Raw genomic sequence first — 13,299 nt, 5'->3', positions numbered from 1 at the left:
TAGAGGGAGTAGAAGTGGCTTACCTTCTACAGCAACAACACCAGGGGATTAATTTTGACCATGGTGGAGTTCATTTTCACCCACTTCTCTCCAACTGCTTTCTGGATTAACAAAAACTCTTTATTCACAGTCACGGATGTTGCTTCCTCTATGATAGCTCAGCCTGACTTGTGCTATTTGGGTCCCAAACAAAACATGTTTCTGCCTTCTGTAGTTCCTTCCCCTCCCCGAAAAATTAACAGTACAAAAGCACTATCCACACAGGTCAGCCAATGACTGTTGGTGACATACAGTCTGTGAGGCTCATGCTGACACTTGTGCTCAGTAACTACAGAAACAAAATGTAATGGATGGGCAGAACATCAAACATGATCTAGCATCACAGGTGTAAGGAGGTGGTAGAAGTGTAACTTTTTGTGTGCGTAGTCTCAGCCTGTTCCCACTGTGTGACAGGATGTGTTAACTTAACCAAAGTTAGTTGACATTGAAGGAATGGCTGAAGTATACATGGAGATAATGATCAGCTAGGATAATGCAATTAATATGTAACAACTCCTCATTGCAAGTTACCACAGAGCTTGCAATAATTGCTCTGTGTGGAAGAAGACACTTTCAACCTTTTAATACCAAATAGGAGCACTGTTACCTCTTCAATAATGGTATAGGAATGTCATGGTGAGATCCCTGGGACTGGAGATAAACGTGTAAAAGGTGATAACTCTACAAATTCTGAATGTCACAGACCCCTGCACCTCCTCACACCTCATGAATGACTGAAGATCTTTAATGCAAATGACATAAAGCTGCAAAATTTACAGTGAAAAAAGCAAGAGAGATGAAGGCCATCAGCAGTGACTAGGCCTGAGAAGGAAAAGTGTGATCTAGTACATCATCTACATTAATTTATATAGCAAAATGAGGTTTATTTTAAGGGTCTCCTAATTAATCAAAGATTTTTATTAATTGAAAAAGATCTGTTTAGTCTCAATTGACTGTGAATCTTTCTATTCTGGTGCCAGGTACAGCCTTGGCTTTGTCAAGGGCTGGGTGCTATCAGGAGGCTCTGTGGCAGAACAGAGGCTTTTGTGCCTCTGTGCAGGTGCACAGGGGACAGGGGAGTTTCTGAGTGCATTCCCTTTGGAGTTTTATTACTTTCTGTAGATACAGAACAACAGGCTGTAATAGGTTTAATTAGTTTAATTATTTTTATATAGAGTGCAAAATGATGTGTCACCAATACTCCAGATGGAAATGATCATCTCTGACTAGGAAACCTTTTCTAAGTGCAGTTGTGCTAGATGTTCACTGTGGTCATTTATTCTTTCATATATAATATACTAAAAATTCTTGAAGATGCAAATAGTCTCTCAGGCTCTAAATCAAAATAAAAATCCTTCAACTGAGACTGTATAAAATGCATACATTTACAGTTAGGAAAGAAACTATGTGTTGATATTTGTGTTAGCTCTTGAGATGCTTTTATTGCTCTTGTGTGCTGCCCAGAGATGAACTTTATAAGTTTTGTTTGCATCCCCTCACATCATGTGCACCAATAAGTGGGACACTGAGGCAATAGGTGACAGGTTGTCAGAACATTTTACTACAAAAAAAAAAAAAAAAAAGTATAGGAGGACAACAGCTAATCTCTAATGCTCTCTAGATATGACTAGACCTAAACTTAAATGGAAATTCTAGTCAGACGAGGCAATAAAAAGCTTGGGGAGAAAGCTGCCACCAGTATTTATGGGGAAGCAGAATGTTCACTGAATTATTTACCACTTGATATCCTGCTGTTTTTAGAAGCATCAGGATGAAGGCATGTGAATTTGCACAATCCTACCCAACAACAATTTGCTAAAAGATAAAAAATGGGGTTAAAGTAAAACTCACAAGTGGGATCACTAGAGTTAAACAGAGATAACAGTGACTGTGTTGGTTTCAAAATGGGAAACTTCTTATTTTTTTAATCTATCTAGCTTATTTATATGGCCTTCATTAATTATCAGCAGGATAGGAAAAGTGCACTTGCTTCTGTCAGCTGACAAGGAAGGCAGTAAGCAGTTTCATATCCCATCCTATGCTCATGTTTGTGACTCCAACATCCAACCCCAATCTGATATGAACTCTTTATTTTTTCTTTTTTTAACACAAGTGAATGTGAATTCCTTGAGCAAGTGGTCATATAATCAAAGGCTACAGGCTGAATTAGCTTGAAGTGTTACATGTAAATCTATTTATTATTATTTTTTCTCTTTTAAAGAAAGAAGAAAGAAAAGGCAGCTCTTGTTCTGGGTGTCAGCCCATGTCAGCCCATGGTGTCATTTATCTTTTAAGAGAGACAACTTTTCATCATGGCACTGAGTTTGTAAAAACCTAATGTTTGGGTTGCTTTGTGAGTGATCCCAGGTGCTGTGAAATTGCTGTGCTGGAGGTTTCATTAATATATGCTTGACATTGAGCTGAACCATAAAGAAATCTATTTACCTTGGATGTTATCCCTCATATTACTGAGCTGTTGCACAAGCTGAGTAGCACGGTTGTTGGTCGCTATGGTTTCCTTCTGTACCAGTAGGCCTTTGCTGGATGCCTTATTTCCCTATGAATAAACCATGTGAGGTAGAGATTAGATTTCTTTTCAGATCCATATGCATGTGTGGGGATGAGCAGTGTAAACACACATTTTGCTTTCTCCTGATGAACATATGAAAGTCTATTTATCATATAAAGTAGTATTTACAAAGATGTTTGAAGTGAAGGGCTGTCTTGTTGGTATTTTCAGAACTGCAGAATGAGAGATTAAAATCTGTCCCATGTTTATCCATCATTTGCTGCAATCAAATTGCCATAAATTATGCACAATTGTAAAACTCCCATCTGCTGAGTCTCCTAGGTGTTCTCCTGTTCGATTTTGCTGGGTATTACTTTTCCTGAGTAAGCATATAGACTGAAGAATAAGGTGTGAAGCTCACAACTGTTTTTAGATCAGTGTTTCAGAAAAAGCATGAGGAGCCAATATGCTTAGAAGAGCTCAGCCACACTCTTATCATATTGCATCTGAGGTTGTTCTCTGAGTTCCCTCATATGGTCACAAGGTTATTTGGTCTCCAAACAGGTTATATGGTGAGGCATCAGTTGAGGCTGAAAGGGGATGAAAATTTACCATGTCATAGTTACCATGTTTCCTAAAAGGTCATTGACATTAGCAGTTCTTAGATTTAATTTCCACTTCTATTTCTTAGGAAAGAGAAAAAAGATGACTGCTGTGCTGTCAATGTTTGCTGCGCTGTGTGAGTGTGTGTGTGTCTGCCCTCATCACATGCTTGCCAGTGGTGAAGTTTTGATTCAAAAATCCTTGTTTGGGTTGCAGCAAAGAGAATTCCCACTGGAAAACTAATTTTGAATTTTGGGGTGCCCTGACACCTAGCAATCCTGAAGATATTTGATTGTTGGCATACACACTTAACGCTTGCTTAATTGTGCACTTGGCTGAGAAATCTGTTTTCATCTTTTGGCCCCATAGCTCTTAGTGTTTTAGCTGCAGACAGTAACTGCTCTAGCAGCTGTGGTAACCCAGAAATATCCCATTTAAACGTGGTTTGCAATTGCAGAAGCACCAGGTGGCGCCTGAAACCAGTGAGAGAGCTGAAAATCTGCAGACCAGGCGCTCTGCCGCTTGCCTGGCCCAGCCTGGTGGTGGGAGGGGGCCTGGCTTTAGTAGGGGATGCAAAAGCGACAGAAATATAATTATATTTGAAGAAAATAAATATAGGAGCTTATAGAAAGAATTTAATTTTATTTCTGTTTGTTAACTGAATTTTAGTCTTTGAAGGGTGAGCAGCATATTTTCTGTTCATATTGCTTTATTGCTATCACAATTTCTTGGGGTTGCTTTGTTGCTTGTCATTGTTATTTGTTACTTATTTTAAGCAACTTGTTGCTCTTTTTTTAAAAAAAAAACCCAAATATTTGCCTTTAAATATCATTACCATGAGATTGATGGGAAACATGAAAACGTGAATGAGGATTGCTCTTACTGGCCCTCAAATTCCCACTGACATTTGAAGACTTCACCTGGAATTCGCAAAGAGCCTATGAAGGGAAGATGCTTGGCTCCCCCAGATTTCAGGCAAGTTTTCAGTATTCAGAACTAAATGCTGTTTTACTCTAATCCCATTGCAAGCAGACTCACGGATTTACAGATCACATCTACTATTCTCATTTACCAGAAAGAATTGCCTACAATTTGTGCATTCACTCTGTTTTCATGGTTTAAATCAGAATCTCCAGTGAACCATGAGGCATGGCAAAGTGCACTTGAAATGCTCTGAATGGAAGACACAGCATAAATCTGCAAGATTCATTCAAAGCTTGAGCACCCAGTTTCCATGAAAGTACCCTGAAAAGAACAAAAAGGGCAATGTGCAAAGTTATTACTGTGGTCTTCCCTCCACTGTGAGAGTCTGGGGCTTTTATATTCCTGCCTTTACAAGCAATCATAGATATTCCCATGAAACAAGCTTTATAAATAACTAGGGAGAAAAGACCACAGGAAATGCTGAATTTATTGGTTCAGGGAAGGTCGAACTGTGGAATGAGCTGAAAAATACACAGCATAATGGTGAAGATGACAAAACTTCATTATCCAAATTCATTAAATATTCCTAGAAAACCTAATGCCTTAACCTACAACCTACAAATGACATAGTGGGACCTAGAGGCCATGTAAGTACTGCCAGATTTTCACCAGTACAGGCTGGGGGTGGGGAGGAGCTGATTTAACCAAACTTTTCTTCTGAAGTCTGTATAATTCTGTGCAATTCTGCAGCGCCGTTCCATTAAGTAAATGCTATTAAACCCACCAAAACTCAGATTTTCTCTTCCATTTCTCTATATAGTCCTTTTTACTCTCTGTCTGTCTCTGTCTCTCTCTCTCTCCTTTTTTTCTCCTTCTTGCTCCTACATTTGAGTTTTTAGTCTACAATATAATTTTAATTTGTCTTGTGAAGGAATTGATAAGTGAGTATATGATCTTACATTTTGCAATAAACATGAAATATAATCTAGTCCTAGTGAAACTGTAGTTGTCTCTGACTGGTGCTAATATAGCTTGATGTATCTTACTAATACACATAATACATCTCAGCAACAGAAAGATGCTTAATAATATCTGTTTAAAATAGAGGAGCAGCAATTCTGAACCTTAATTTGTCTCTTAACGTATTTCATTACAGTATTCTTCTAGGGTGCAGTGAAAGTGTTACATGCACTGAGAGCAGATAACCTTAATATTATAGCCTGGCAATTGAATGTGGGATGTCACATTTATGATTATAATTGTGTTAAAACATACTTTGAGTGCTGATCAAGCTTCTAGCTCAGTAGGTACCTGAAAAACCATTTGAACTGGCAGTTTTGTAACATAATTTGAAGTGTCTAATTGAGGTTAATTTAAATTTTATGAGAGCATACATGTAAAATCGATACAATGCAAACATTACCAAAGTCAATCTGAATTACTTTAATTTTGGTTACTTTACTTAATTAGAAGTCAGAAGTTGAAATATGTCAGATCAAATGTTGTATGTGTGGTGTAGGGAGTAAGGTAGGAGTGCAGATCCTGAGGGAAGATTTTTTGTGATCAGTAGCAAACTTCTGACTACATTCAGTGGACTTTGGCCCTGTATCTTTCCTTTTCTGGGAGACAGACTGATAGGTCATTTACCATTTTAGTTCAGAGCTCAATTAGCTCCTGTTCCACAAAAATACAAAGTTCTCTCAAGCATCTTTTGGGGCACTCACACCCTTACGTGGTGAACCTCTTAAGCCGTAATGTGAATATGACAAACCTGAAACCCTCAGTACTTTGTCAAAAGGCTATACACAAACCTGTTCATCAAGTATTGCTGTGTCTGTCAGCAGATCATTCATTTCAGCAGCAACGTCATCGACCTGGACGGTCCAAAGTACAGAATGATCCTTTTTTTGGGACATTGCAACCTGTGTGGCACAAAAGACAAAAACAAAACTAGTGTAATGGATAGGAAATTCTTTCTCTAATGAATACCATGTGAGTGATATAAGAATTCAGTAATACTGAGCAGGAACTGAAATATATGTGTAACGAGTGGCAATTCATAGAATAAAGTTACATTAGAAAAATAAAACTTCACCAGTGTTTGTACCTGGAGATGGGTGGCAGTGAGGTTGAGGTCATTCAAGCGTTTGTGAGCTGCAACTCCTGTAGAAATGCTCAGTAAAGTTGATTTGCTTTCATCAATAGCCAGAACTGCTAATTGGATGTCATCGGTCAAATCCCAAATACATTTATCGCAGCCTGATAAAAAGATAAGAGTGACATTTTTCTTTTAGTATTTGTGTCAGTTAAACAATAAATATTCTTTTCCTTCTTAAATTTACTCTCTACTGCCCTTGCCCCATTGGGTTCCCTCTTTTTGTTATTGATGGATACTGATGGATTCCCATTTTTCTTTCACTTTCCTTTGCCCACTTGCCAGGTCCCACAGTACAGTCATGATGCTTGCAGCTGAAAAGCACCATATGGGACGAGTCTGAGAGCCAGTCAAGGCGGCTTCATAATCAGTAGGGAGAGAGATATGAGGCATTTCCTGGCTATTCCCTAAAGGCTCTGTATGTTTGTAGCCCAAAACCCAGCAGATTGGGGTCAAAAAGTTAATTTTGTTACAACCCAAAACTCTGTATTAATAATTTGGTGATATGAGAAGTCAGGATGTACAGCAGCCAGACTCCTGGCTCGCTATGCAGTTTGGAGCCAACTTTTAAAAGCACAGTCATAACATGTTTAGATTATGCTTTCATAGAACTATATCCCTGTACCTACTGAATGCTTTTAATACCATCTAATTTTTAGTGACGTTTGTGCCACTACTAAATATAAAGAGTCTTAGATGAACATGAAACAGTTTCCTACATAAACTTTTGCTTAGTGTTGCTTATTGCAACAGCTCCCAAATGTTTGCATTTTGTTTGTGCTCCTGGGCACATGACCGCTTTTCACTGCCATGGCTGTTTCTTGGGAACTGGTTTAGAAACCCATGCTACGTGGTATGCATTATACCATAGACATAATTATACTAGCATTTTTAAACAATCCATGTTTACACATAGTTACAACATAGTGCTATTGGAAACTCCCCAGGCTTCCTATAGTTCATATAGATGAGATTATGGAAAAGCAACTGATTGATTTATATATGTCAGATTGGCAACAGCAACAATTTATGCTGAGGTGTGCACAAAAGTAGGAGAGCAGAACCGATATGTAAGATAGCCCAGATAACATGGTTGGCAATTTTTAGGGCCAGAATATATTCCAGAATATATATATATATTTTTGGCAAGCCCTGTGCCTCAAAGTCTAGGGGAGTGTCTTTGTGTACCTAATGCTCTGCAGTTTGTACCTAAGCATTCAGGCCTTATTACAGAGTGGAATGTATTAACGTACTCATTCAAGCCAGCAAACACAAGTTTAAATACACCGTCAGTGAAGCAATGCACATATTAATGTGTAAAAGTGCCCTGCAGGATCAAGTTCCAAGGGCTGAGCCCATGTGAGAACTGAGCTCTTAAGGTCATATATGTAGGCATCTAAATACAAGAGTGATATTCATTTTTGGGGTTTTCTTGATAATATTCTTACTGATGGTTGGACAGTCTGTTCCAGAAGAAATTTCAGGACTGTCTGCTAGACATTCTCCTGTTTTGCTGTCGCACATTCTTCGTCCACAGTTACATTCTGCAGCAAAAAGAAAGGATTTTTTTAAAACAGTGATCTTGAAAATGTACAACCAACCTTTCCCTGCCGACACTTATGAAACGATTACATGTAGAATTGTGCCTAGATGCTCACACCAAAATCAGGGGCTTCTGAGCCTGAATTTTCCTTATGTGTATAGGAAAAGGTTTCCTTTGAAATGAAGAGCTTGCAGGCGAATTAGACCACATAAATATGAGATGGGAAACAGTATGTGCTGAACTGACTTCTGCTATTGCTATTCAAAGGGACTTTGACAGGCTGGAGAAATGGGCAGAGAGGAGCTTCATGAAATTCGGTAAAGGGAAGTACAGAGTCTGAACCTAGGAAGGAATAATGACACACAACAGTACAGGCTGGGGGCTGACCTGCTAGAAAGCAACTCTGCAGAAAAGGGCCTGGGAGTTTTGGTGGACAACATGTTGGCTGTGAGCCAGCAATGTGCCCTTGTGGCCAGGAAGGCCAATGGTATCCTTGGGTGCATTGCCAGCAGGTTGGGGGAGGTGATCCTGCCCATCTACTCAGCCCTGGTGAGGCCTCATCTCGAGTATTGCATCCAGTGCTGGGCTCCCCAGTACAAGAGAGATGTAGAGCTACTGGAGAGAGTCCAGCAACGGGCTATTAAGATGATGAAGGAACTGAAGCATCTCTCATATGAGCAGAGGCTGAGAGAGCTGGGACTGTTCAGCCTGAAGAAAAGACTGAGGGAGTATAAGTATCGGAAGGGAGGGTGTCAAGAGGATGAGGCCAGACTCTTTTCTGTGGTGAACAGTGACAGGAATAGAGGCAATGGGCACAAACTGAAACACAGAAATTTCCATCTGAGCATAAGGAAAAGCTTCTTTACTATAAGAGTGACAGAGCACTGGAACAAGATGCCCAGAGAGGTTGTGGAGTTTCCTTCTTTGGAAATATTCAAAAGCTATCTGGATACAATCTGGGCAACATGTTCCAAGTGATCCTGCTTGAGCAGGGTGGTTAAACAAGATGATCTCCAGAGGTCGCTTCCAACCTCAGCCATTCTGTGATTCTGTGATTCTTCCAGGCTTCCCAGCTGGTCAAAAGCAAAAGCAGAGAGACCAGGGTTGTCCAGTTGAGTCGTTGTGCATTATTGTCTAGAGAAAGTGATGTTTAGGTGATGGGCAAAGGAAAACAGTACAACTGAAGTTAATTATTAGTTATACATCTGCAAAGGCCTGTGGAATTGTTCAATACCACATCAGGCTGCTGTTTAATAAGCTTTCCAACTTAGAAAGGATTAATAATGGGCTCCAATTCCATCATCACATTGAGCATATCAAAAAGTAAATATCTCCTACCACTTACAGTGAAGAATAAATGAGGTTTTACATTGTTTTTAGGCTATGTTTTTACTACCAACACAAGTGGCTTTTTAAAAAGTATAATTTTTAATCTGAAGTGTCTCTTTAAAGTTTTAATTGGCCTTTTAAGATATATTATTTAAAGATTAAAATATTCCAGGAACTCTTTGATAGAAAAACAAAAGCTCAAGTAGCACATAAGAACAGCAGAGATTTATCTGGAATTCATTTTGCTCTTATTTCATCAGAATCTCATGTAACAAAATTGCTCACTGCACTTTATTGCAGCCCACTCATTCTTTTCTATGAGTTACCCCTATATTTACATTACACATTGCACATTCGGGGAATTTTCAGGGAAAATGTGTAATACAGCTTCAAAGTTACCATTATGCACTAACATTGGAATAATTTTGTGTAATTGAACTGGTGCCAGTGGAATTACTAAGTTTTTGTATTAGTGTGAAAACAGAATTTGATTATGACTTTTATTGCGTAAGGATATTTTGATCTCTCCACAATCTGCATAACCTGGCTGTCTCCCAGCTCCTGGATCTACAATGTTTTAATTTATTATTTCTTTTGTTGAGAAATGACAGAAAAGTCTCAGTTGAAAGCAGAGATCTGCCTTTACCTACACAACAGGATTCAGGCTATTCAAAAAATAATTGGCAAGATTACAGGAATAAGATTAAAATTTGGATTAGGTTAATATTCAAGAAAACCAAATTGCATCTTCATATTAAACAGGATATGTATTTCTTTATCACAAAAATGCTTATAATAAATTCATTTCCAAAGCAGGCCTGATAACTTTTCATCTTTTTGTTTAGAAGGTACCATATTTTTAATGGGCAATTTAGACTTCCAGTGATGTTCTGTCTTAATCTTGGAGACATCTTCTAAATTTACCTTTATTTCTGAGGGACATTTGTAAAAAGCTTTGAAGTGTGACTATAGGCCATATAGTTAAGGGATGTATTGAAAAGAGGCTGAAAACTACTACCCACCTCTACACAGATTTTATCTTTTGCTAGAAAAAAAGAAAAGCTTATCTTAGCTGGATAGAGCTGATTTCACTCTCCTAAAATTTTTTGTTGGGTACCCAGTGAGGTGCTTTATGAAAGTCATGTACACAAACCCTCAGTTTCTTACACTCTTTTCATTTTTTGTATTTTTACATTTTAAAGAAGATATTTGTCTTATTTCAGAATCAAATTTTTCTTAAATTAGAGTTCCCAATTATTCCAAAATGATGAAGTATAAGCTAGCCTTGTTAAGTACCAGAATGTTTTGGATATCATGGATATTCTGATTGATGTAGGTAACTTTGTGTTTAAATAAACATTCTATGTGGTAGATAGACCAAGCATGTACATTTTTATGCAGTGTTTCTGTTCAGCTACCATTTGTGAAATATCTATATTCTGAATTTTAGCAGAAGTGAAGATGAAATTAAAACTGTGTAATTCTGAAACACAACATATCAAAATCAGGATTTACTATAGTCAATGATAAGATTGAATTCACTCTTAAAGAGAGAAAGGATACACCTTTCATAATATACTCAATTTTCCAGGTACTTTTTATATTTGGCAAAGATCAAATACTAGAAGAAAATCTGCAAATGAAGAGGATTACCAAGCTGATTTACAGTCTGCATGAAAAACCTATATAGAGAAATCTGGTGTACCATGAAATCCCACTTAAACTCTATCTCAGAAATGTAAATAATACCTAAGCATTCTGCCTCTAATTCTTGCAACTCCTTAAGGACATAAACCCAAATTATATTGAGGTGATGAAAGTGTTACTTACTTAACTTAAGTTTAGGTACCCTACATTCAGAAACACTTTCCAAATATACAGCTTGTGTAATTTGCTTAGACACTTAAAATGCTCTATAATCCTCAGACTTCTGGCCAAACTATTCTAAACTGTTTGAAGAGCTATTGCAGACAGCCAGAGCACCATTGCTGTGGCTGGGTGCGTATCTTTTGCCTGACGGCATTCAGGATCCAGAAACTAGATCCTGTTATTCTTTATGGGAGAACTGCAATTAAATAATCTCCAGTAAAATGAATAAAACAGTGAGTTGCATGAACAAGACATGCTTTTGCAAGGTTAATATCACAGAGATGTTAAATTGCAGTCCTTTGGCACCTAAAACCACGTGAGGGCATACTAGTCCCTATGGTGTTTGCCTTTTTGGCTAGTCTGCATACCTAGGCACAGCGTGCTGGCACTTGGGATTACTGTCTGTAGTTAACAGCTCTGCCATTTCAGTGTAAATAGAATTTAGGCACTTGACTTAGCAGTGTGAATTACATCTCAGAGCAGACACTTGACTTCTAGCTGTCACAGTATAGGAAAATAAAACTGGTAGAGACCATTAGTACCATCATATTCAGTCCACTGCATAAGACAGCAGCACAAAAGACACTTGAGTCGAAAGCATCTGCAGAACCTCCATCCTACAGGTCTCCAAACACTCCTTAGCACCTTATATGAAATTAGTAGAAAACAAAATCCCCCAAATCATTATACAGTGAGTCACAAGAAGAAAGCATGTTTGGTCAAGACATACAGGACTATAGATGCTGAGGCCTATAGCCCAATACTTTAACACTCCAGCACTTCCAGTCTCCAGGTTGGGTGCCTGCCTTGGCTGTCTGTGACCCTCAAGCCATGCTGAGAGCTAGGAGAGAGCCATCTCCTCCATTTCGTGATCTGTTCCCTAAGGGAAGAACCCTCAGGAGAGTGGCTGGGAGGAAGCCTGGAGGTCTGAGCACCTGCATTCTGACTTTAGCTGTGGCTATTCCTCAGTGCTTTGAAATAAGGTGAAATCTCTGCTTCCAGAAGCCGAAGCAATGAGAATGGGCACAAGGCTAAAGTTCTTTTTGTATCTGACATCTTGTAAATTAGAAGAATAAGTGTCTTTGAGGCTGTAGGTCTTTGTGACCCCTCTGTGTAGGTTTGTATAGGTAACTCTCCTCTGGATAGCACCTTACCAACCACTGGGACTCGAGTCATTGCAGAGGTGGAAATATGGTAACGAACAAGATGACACAGCTACATGGAGAATGCACAGCACATTATCAGGTGAAAACAAGAAGAAATGAAGCTAGGATCTGGTCAGAACTGTACCCCTAAAAATGCCTTCAGATCCTCAAGTGCCATCAGTTTGAGTGGGTGTGTTGTACAGCGTGGGGTACCAACAAATACAGTGGTGAAGTCTCTGCCTAAAAGAAAGTTTAGAGTCCTCATTTAATCATAGAATCAGTAAGGTTGGAAGGGACCTCTGGAGATCATCTAGTCCAACCTAAGACAAGATACAGGACACAGCAACGCCTACATTCATTCTGCCTAGGTGTTTGATTGAGATGTTGGAGTTTGGAGTCTTAGACTTCCTCATAGGCAATGGAAAGAGGGAGAAAGTGCCAGGAATGATTCAGCTGAACAGGCGTCTAAATGATCCCACTAGAGAGGTGGTGGGGAGCACAGTGTAATTCCCAGTGCCACAGGAATCCTCCTGATGGCTGCTCTTAGTATCTCTACTAAGTAGTGCATATACTGTGATGTGCTGAGTTTTGCTGTGCTACGCTATACCAAACTACAGTCAATACCTGTACAGTTTTTAGCAAATCGGGCATCCCCGTAGTAACCCGGTGCACACTGTTCACACTTGAACCCTGTGGTGTGGTGCAGGCAGTTGCGGCACTGGCCAGTCACTTCATCGCAGTCTTCAAAAATCAGGTTTGGGTCCGAGTTGCCACTGCAGTCACATTTTTTACAAGTGCTTCCAATTAGCAAGGGGTTTCCATAGTAACCAGGGGCACACCTGGAAGGAAAAGCAAGCCCAAAGGTGACCAACAATGACATTCCCATCTGTGGTACTATTTTTTCTCTGGCTTTATTTATGTCACCATGAATTGATGACAATCTGCAACTACTAAGAGACAGAAGACAAATTAGGAACTGTAATCCTGTAGAGGCCGTGTTGTGAACTAGTCTCATTCCATATAGTTGTTTATTTTTCCCTTCTTGAACACTCCTGGTACCTCAGTCACATCAGTCTGTATTTTTTTATTTGTGTCTTTAGTGATGAAATTATTTGTTCCCCATTGTTTTAAACTGCATGACAGAATGACCTTGGCAGAGAGGCTCCCTGCAATTCTGCTGTTT

At 39.0% G+C, this 13,299-nt stretch overlaps 1 protein-coding gene across 4 annotated transcripts in view; it reads right to left on the bottom strand.

The window, feature by feature from the left end:
• Positions 1 to 13,299, bottom strand: part of LAMA4 (laminin subunit alpha 4) — a 107,799-nt gene that overhangs the window by 44,687 nt on the left and 49,813 nt on the right. For all 4 annotated transcript variants that reach the window (XM_062572630.1, XM_062572631.1, XM_062572633.1 and 1 more), the window contains 5 exons: positions 12,741 to 12,955; positions 7,679 to 7,774; positions 6,183 to 6,334; positions 5,887 to 5,997; positions 2,485 to 2,596 (listed from right to left, as the gene is read on the bottom strand). In XM_062572630.1, the coding sequence (XP_062428614.1) occupies positions 2,485 to 2,596; positions 5,887 to 5,997; positions 6,183 to 6,334; positions 7,679 to 7,774; positions 12,741 to 12,955 (686 nt within the window). The remainder of the gene's footprint in view (positions 1 to 2,484; positions 2,597 to 5,886; positions 5,998 to 6,182; positions 6,335 to 7,678; positions 7,775 to 12,740; positions 12,956 to 13,299) is intronic.

Source organism: Rhea pennata, chromosome 3, assembly GCF_028389875.1.
Source record: "Rhea pennata isolate bPtePen1 chromosome 3, bPtePen1.pri, whole genome shotgun sequence".
NCBI classification, from domain to species: Eukaryota; Metazoa; Chordata; class Aves; order Rheiformes; family Rheidae; genus Rhea; species Rhea pennata.
Note: the sequence above shows the minus strand (reverse complement) of the source record. Positions and strands in the feature narration are given on the sequence as shown.